Source organism: Acyrthosiphon pisum, chromosome A2, assembly GCF_005508785.2.
Source record: "Acyrthosiphon pisum isolate AL4f chromosome A2, pea_aphid_22Mar2018_4r6ur, whole genome shotgun sequence".
In the NCBI taxonomy this organism is placed as follows: domain Eukaryota; kingdom Metazoa; phylum Arthropoda; class Insecta; order Hemiptera; family Aphididae; genus Acyrthosiphon; species Acyrthosiphon pisum.
The window spans coordinates 71,991,343-71,999,352 of record NC_042495.1 but is presented as its reverse complement, the minus strand read 5'-3'; the positions used below and the strand labels follow the sequence as shown (position 1 = coordinate 71,999,352).

Below are 8,010 nucleotides of genomic sequence, written 5' to 3'. Positions count from 1 at the left end.
TCATTTTATTTGTCGAGCTTAATATTGTATCAATTTTATTTGAAAAAAAATAAAGTTAAAATACAAAAACAGTTAATTCCCAGTGTAATTCAGTTCATAGCACAATATTGGATTTTTAGTTTCAAAATGTATGAATTAATTTGTACCTAAAAACATTTTAATCGTTTATTTTTGATTATATTATGCTAGTATATATTACAGACTTGAATATATTAATATTAATATAAACTTGAATTTATTACTGGAAACGATGAGAAATAAAAACAATTCTGTTGGCTAACAATGATTTGTCATTTTAATTCTAAAATTTTGTTAGTAATATCACTAATATAATTTAAAAATAAATGAACAAAAAAAAAAATATAAAAACAAATAATTGAATTTATTTACACAATTACATTGCCTTTAAAAAATAAATAAACATTCTGATTCTATATTTAAAAATGATGTAATAAATAGGTCTAATTAGTGAAGGTTAACAAAATATGTTACACCTAACAGTAACGGATTTACATTGTAATGGTGGCAGCAATATATCAAATATCAATTGAAATTATATGTTTAAAGTCAATTATTTTGTCTTGTCGACTATATTTTAAGTATTATGTTAAGTCAAATTCTTTTTAAAATCCAATTTAAAATAACAGCCAAAATACTAAAAACACAGAAATTAAATCAATAATTAATTTGCAAAGATAGGACAATATCGAATAGTTTTGATGCAAATCTGTCACTTAAACACACTTACTGAATGTTAAAGACTATTATTCAACATTTACAAGTATTTTTATTTTATAATAAAATTAACAACATTGAATATTGTTTTGAATGTCTGAGTGAAGATTTTATAAAATATACTTTACAGTAAAATTGAGTTTGTAAATATACCACATATATATTTTGTATTTAATATGAATATAGTAGTATTTATAAAGTACTATGATCCGTAGAATAAAAAATAAAAATATAGTAAGTACCCTTTAAAACATTTAAAAATTGTTTTAAATTCAAGCAGAATTATACATAAAATAGAATAGCAATTTTAATTAAACGCAAAAACACACATAGGTAAAAAGGTTTATCACCAGTATATCATCTTGCCATTACTATCACACACTGTATTTTGTTTAAAAATTATTCAAGATACTTAATGTGTATGATTAATTTTCAGTTATAGATTTTTATAGCTTTTTCTAAATAATTTAACCGTGTGCGTTTAGTCTTATTTGGATGTTCCATGCCCAACCATGGTCGTTGGCCTTGTCCTTGAGCTGAAATTCATATAAATTAAACTAGAAAAATAATATTTACAAAACATTTTTATATATTAAGATATTGATTTTTCCATGTAAAAAAGATTAATTTCATAACTTTAAGAAAAAAGAATCTCCTAGTCGCATACATTAAAGTTGGGGGATTTTAAAATAATTAGTGAGGTAGACCTGACTTTCAGCTACTAGATTTAGTTGGATTACAGGTTAACAACCTTGTGTGTCATATGAGATACACCCAGTGGTGGCTCGTGGGTTTTTAATGAAGTAGTGCACATCAAAAAAAAATATAACCAATATTATATACATATATATATATTTTAAATTTTATTAAATAATTATTTACAAATTTTAGTTATTCACCAATTGGCTTTAATTTTGTTTATATTTTTAAACAGAAACACGATTGTTGTTTTGAATTTCCGATAATGATCGACTAACATTATTAGCTAATAATTATAATTATAATAAACGAATGAGAGTAAAAATAAATTATAATGCCTATGCCGACGTGCAACGGTGCAGCAACGTCAAAAATAATTCGCTGAAAACAATTTAATTTGTGCACAGAAACGTATGTGTACATCAATTCCATTATAACGCAGGTTGCGTTACAAATGTGCACAGCGATTGTGTCCATTACTGCACCACTATAATAATACACACAGATACCGTTCCATTGCGGACAATGGTTACCGCCCGGCTGTTTGGCCATTGAAATAACCCAATCTAAATATTATATTATTTTCATAATATTCTGAATTTATGTTTTTTATTTTTAAAAATAATCATTGTAAGTACTTAGTTGTATTATTATGATTTATGTTTTCAATTTTTCTAGAGTTTGGGTAGGTAGTGCAGTACACATATACACGAGTCGCCATTGAATACACCTCAAACTTTCAATTACCCCCCTTAATATTTTACTTATACTTGATGATTTTGTCTTATGTATCATGGATGATTCTTTTTTGAGATTATTTATTAATTTATGCTTAGCCAGAAACTCAAACATTTGATTATCAAATAACACTCAGCCAGCGTATATAAAACTACTGAGTGCATATATTATGACACACAATGCGTTCATTGCAAGACCATCAAAATTGGTAGGGCCAGTCAACTTGTTAAGAAATATAACAAATAAAAGTTTTTAGTTATTAATTCAATTATCTATTTAACAAATACAAAATACTTAAAATGACTACATTCCACAAACCCAGATTATGCTACTATATTGATAATGGTAATGGCCAATAGGTGTATGAAATTAAATTATTTTAGATTTTTGAAAACAACTATACACTATTCAAAATAAGACCGTGACCAGGCGGCCGAGTTGTGCGCATGGGCATGGATTGGTTCCGTGGCAGCGCCTGGTGCGTTGCCGTAGTGGGGACGGCATCTGGCCATATGTCTGATCGCCGCCCGACGAAAACTGGTCGCGCGTAGTCACGGTATTATTTTGAATAGAGTATATGTAATAATGTTAGTTTAAATATGCAATAAAAAAGTAGTTGTAAGTTTAATTTAAATTTTAAAACCAGGAAGTGGCCATTTAATCAAAGTTCTACAATCTTATCTATTTTATTTTAGTCCCCAATGACCAATAATAATGAAAATCATGAAACTTCTTGCTTTTAAAGAATAGTGAGGTTTGAGCGTAACTATTATTAGGTACTGGGTAGGTCACTTTAACATTTAATTTAATGATTAAGCCTAGTATAGAAAAATTATTTTGAGCGATGGAAATGTGAGGATCAGCAAATAGCTTGCTATAAGCCTCAGTAATACAGGCATGTCTTGATCAACCGGCAGGGAGATTTTTTTTGTCCCAAAGGAGTGTTCAATAGGGGGGGGGGATGGCATTAGGTTTAGTTGACGTGCAATGAGTACCGTACTCACCCCAGTGTCACTTTATTATTCTAACTGTAGTTTGCTTTATTTTGCTGATTAAATAACTCGAGTGATTTTACAGCTAAAGCTAATTGTTAAAAATGAAAGCTTACAACCAAAACAGATTTTTGAAGTGGTCTAGTCTGACAAAACTAGATGAAAGCAATTGTCATCCGAGGACACTCTTTGTATAAGACATTCATATAGCCTTCAAATATTATTTAATATGATATAGTTTTAAATCTGTACAATATTTAAAATTGTATAGCTTTTGCAAAAGCAATTTTTTTATAAAATGTTCTGTTTTATTTTATATTAAATTATTCTCAATATATGTATATCATGATTGTTGTCATATACAGTATGTCCCAGAAGTCCCGTATCACCCTTAGTATCTCCGTGGAAAATCAATATATTTAAAGGCAGTTTTTTTTACAGTCATAAGTATGGAAATTCTGATTAAATAACATAATATTCGATTCTTTTTTTCAAAAATTCAAAAATTTTTCTAGGCAAATAAGTTAACTAAATTTCCAAGATAGCCATTTTGTTGATCATATTTTTAAAACAGTTCAAAAAAAAAAAAAAATATTAAAATTTAATGAAAATCGCCCAAGTCAGGGCTAATTATTATTTTTAATTTTAGCCGAAAATCAGCGCGATTGTAATAATTAACATGCGAATCGTATTTAGCTAATGCCGTATGCATAGGTAACATAACTATTATTCTTAGAAATTCAAAATAGTAATAATAGCTCTAACTTGAACAATTTTCATTAAATTTTAATATATATTTTTTTAAACTGTTTTAAAAAATACGATCAACAAAATGGCTACTTGGAAATTTAAAAACTTATTTGTCAAAGAAAATTATAAAAAAATATGCTATTCAATCTGAATTTCCATACTGATGACTGTAAAGAAAACTGTATTTAAATATATTGATTTTCCACGGAGATACTAAGGGTGTTACGGAAATTCTGGGACATGCTGTATAACTCCTGCACATTATTTAAATAGTATTATAAAAACTTACAGGTAGGAGGTGCTTTAAAATCTTGTAAGCTCATAATATGAGTATCAGGAATAAAATTTGCTCTGACTCCTTGGCAAATTGCAAATTTATACTAAAATTAAAAATTTGAATTAGAATTACCTTTTTTTAAATTTCAATAAAATTAACCCACTTTTTCCAGCTCTTTGTCTGGAATACCAGTCTTGTTAACAATTCGTTCTTTTACATCTGCTAAAGTCTCTTCCTAAAAATATCATAAATACATGAATTTATTAATATATATTTCAATATTAAATAAATTAGCCTTTCACTTACATGAATAATTTTAATAAGAAAAGGAGTACCAAAAGTGGAGTATACTTCTTTTGAAAAATGGTTAACAGGAACTAATAATTCATTTTCACTGAGTTCCATTTCATCTGTTGGTACTTCTTCTACTCTGTATACAAAAATAAAAATAATAATAATAAATTAATCTAACAATATCAGAAACATGATATTTTTAATTTATTTTATAATTTACCTATAGTATTTTGCTGGGAAAACTGTTGCAATGTCGGGCATTTTCACTCCAGGATTGAACCATTTACTTATTTTAGCTGACATAATTTCTAGCGTTCTAAAATGTTTATAATGTATTTTTTCAAAATATTAAGAAAGGTAACATTATGTTTCAAATAACAATACCTGAATTTTCCAGATCCTTCAGGTGACAATTCTACACTGCCATGTAATACTTCATAAAAATGAGTACATGAGGTATCATTCTTATTAAGATACAAAATTATTTCTCTTTCGTCTTTTAATTTGGGACCACACCAAATAATCTACAAAATAAATTTTATAATATATTTAATAAAAGAGATCTTTCACAAAATATATTGAACTTACTTTAACAGGCTTCTTGCTTTCTAACTCATCAACTGGCATGTGCATTTCCTGATAAAAAAATTTCTTAGGATATCGTTTACCATAGCTGTTATTTGTTATGAGGTCTCGAATTGGTCCATTATAAGAGTTTTTAATCGGTTCACCAGGGCATTCCTTTTGACCACTGCTTAAACAAGAAATATGAAATATCGATAGGTACAAGAATATATAATTTTTGCACATACTTAACACTAAAATAAATCTGCAATTTGCGTTGATCAACAGATACTCTTTCAGCAACTGCTTGTAACATATCGTGGTACAACATCCACATAGGTAATCCCAAGGTAAATCCAGGATCGTTAGGAATAAGTTTATCACAAAATGTTATATACACTTGAGAACAAATATTTCTAAATGAATAAAAAAATAAATAATTTTGTGTTAATTTTTTTTCATATTATTATAATTAAACTTACTTAAAATGATCAGTAACAGAAGGATAAGTTTTCACAAGTTCTTCTTTTTGGTAGATTAATATCTCTCCATAAGTTGAAGTCTGAATTATCTTCATGTAAAAATATATTTGTTAGAACATATAATTGTTAAAATAAAATATAAATTTGGCATTCTTACTTCACAAATTGGATCATCAAGTTTGGTTATCTTTTCTATTTCATTTTTGTTAGTTTCTTTATAAATTGCAAGTTTGGTATCTTCCTCAAAACCAGCTCGTTTATTCATGATGTTAATTAGAGAATCTTTAAAATAAATACAAATATTTGGTTATGTTATAATTGATTTTTTTTTATAACAAAAATTGTCTACCTAATGGTGTTTCAAAGCTTGCAAAATGGTAACCACAATAAACTAACAGCCTCTCTTCTGGTATAAACAATTTGAAGAAAATCAGGGACTGATTACTTCTATCAAAAGGCATTAGAGAACTAACACCTGGCTCTACTAACTCTAACCAAATATTCCATGTAGTTGATGAACTATCATGTAAGTCTTGAATAGTTTTTAAAGCATTCGCTTCTCCATCAAGATACATAGGTCTCAGAGATTCATGTTTACTGGCAATAAGTGGCCAAATTCTTATTTGATTTGATTGATATTTCTAAAAAGAAATAAAAACATTCTAGGTTTTTGAATACATAAATTGAAAAATATATTTAATTTACTTACAAAAGTTTCAGCTAATAATTGATGGACTTCTTCTAAATTATTGTTTTTTTTTACTTTGACTGTTCGGAAGGTAGGTTGCTCCAAATCAAACAAGTCAATTCCCAAATAACTATCAAAACAATCTTCCAAAAAAACTTGTATATTGGTATATATATGTAAATCATTTCGTTCTTTTCTTCTTATTGTTTCAATACGTTTTTCATCTTGCAATCGTTCTACCAACTAAACACATACAAAATCATCAACATAATACCCTAAATACAGCACATAACATAATTTTCATTAACTAATTTACATTAGATAATCATTAATTAATACTTTAACTAACCTCTTTTGGTATATCATTAATTGTAACTTCCTGTAGCACATTTTTTAATTCAGAATCACGAATATAAACTAACATGTATGCATTAGTACATTGCTTTATCGGCATCATATTCTCATCTCCATCATTACCACCAAAATTATGTTCTATGGCTTCTTCTTTAGGGCATCTTGAGACAACATCATCATCAAATTTACACCACTGATAAAAAAATAATAAACATGTGATATTTTGTAATAAATTTAATATTTTATTGTAAAACTACCTTTCCGTCGCCTTTAGGATTAATGAAAACAACATAATGTCCACCATGATTATCCCCACTATGAACAAGAACTGCATGCAATATGTAATCAGCTGGGGTATCTTCTTTTACTTTTAAATACTGATCCAAATTAATTTTATCATAAAACTCAAATCTAGAACAACAATGTTTGAATTAATATATTAAAAGGCAATGATTTTCAATAAAACATAAATAATAACATTCAATTTACCTATCATTGAATTTAACAGAACTATCTGTAACTGGATCATATTGAAATCGCATAAGGTGTAAATAAAAAACAGGCGGGAATGATGCAAATATAACTCCTTTTTCAGCATCTTGTAAACCATACTCTCCAGCATCATATCTGTTATCACCATCTAGTATCTCAACTTGTATATAATCTTTGAACGACTCATAAACTTTAAGAACATAAAAAATATTAAAGGTAAAACATTAGTTAAGAAAAACAACAAACCAATCAATTTGAAGGTCAAAATAGGAAAAATAATTATAACAAATATCAGATGTTAATTTTAAGTAATTATATTATTATATTATTTTAAGTCATTATTATTTATTTTTATTTTATTTATTTAACATCAGCCTAACTACCACTGACAATGTTTATTGTTTAGCATTGTTGTTATATTATAACTAAAGACCGGATTTATATTCTCTTAAAATACCCAAAATATGATGCTAATATTCTCTAAAAAACCTTCAAATATTCTCATTATATTCTCTCAAAAATTTATAAAATATGCAAAAATATGCAATAAACATCATTATATGCTTCATTATGTATTTTTTAAATTTTTTTTCAATATTATTTTGAAATGTTAATACAAAACAATATCTTTTTTGTTATGTGGTTCTATCCATTGTTTCAAAAGGTTTTTATAATTCACTGATTTTTTTAATTTGTCCATTTTAAAAATGACACTTAAATATGTAAGTAATTATATGGCATCTATAGTATAAAACAAAATTTTGGATATTTGAATATTTGATAAACGTATACGTTGATCTTATCAGTAAGAATACAACTGCCAGCATTGCAGGTTAACCAGGTTTAGGGAACGGCACGGCAACTTATTATGATAAAGTGCTATAACCATAGACCTTATACTAAGTACAAGGTCTATGGCTATACACGCAAGCACGACTAAAGATA

General features: G+C 27.1%; 1 protein-coding gene across 2 annotated transcripts in view; it reads right to left on the bottom strand.

Moving 5' to 3' along the window:
- Positions 1 to 272: 272 nt before the first annotated feature.
- The window catches only part of LOC100158926 (ubiquitin specific peptidase 7), a 19,850-nt gene continuing 12,112 nt past the window's right edge, over positions 273 to 8,010 (bottom strand). Inside the window, exons 9-23 of one of the 2 annotated variants that reach the window (XM_001947982.5) lie at positions 7,063 to 7,255; positions 6,831 to 6,984; positions 6,569 to 6,766; positions 6,241 to 6,462; positions 5,881 to 6,172; positions 5,689 to 5,813; positions 5,532 to 5,620; positions 5,298 to 5,465; positions 5,074 to 5,236; positions 4,870 to 5,009; positions 4,706 to 4,801; positions 4,498 to 4,621; positions 4,355 to 4,426; positions 4,204 to 4,294; positions 273 to 1,271 (exon numbers count right to left, since the gene is read on the bottom strand). In XM_001947982.5, the coding sequence (XP_001948017.2) occupies positions 1,168 to 1,271; positions 4,204 to 4,294; positions 4,355 to 4,426; positions 4,498 to 4,621; positions 4,706 to 4,801; positions 4,870 to 5,009; positions 5,074 to 5,236; positions 5,298 to 5,465; positions 5,532 to 5,620; positions 5,689 to 5,813; positions 5,881 to 6,172; positions 6,241 to 6,462; positions 6,569 to 6,766; positions 6,831 to 6,984; positions 7,063 to 7,255 (2,231 nt within the window). In that variant the 3' untranslated portion in view covers positions 273 to 1,167. The remainder of the gene's footprint in view (positions 1,272 to 4,203; positions 4,295 to 4,354; positions 4,427 to 4,497; positions 4,622 to 4,705; positions 4,802 to 4,869; positions 5,010 to 5,073; positions 5,237 to 5,297; positions 5,466 to 5,531; positions 5,621 to 5,688; positions 5,814 to 5,880; positions 6,173 to 6,240; positions 6,463 to 6,568; positions 6,767 to 6,830; positions 6,985 to 7,062; positions 7,256 to 8,010) is intronic. The other variant, XM_008186726.3, reaches the window with a different exon arrangement.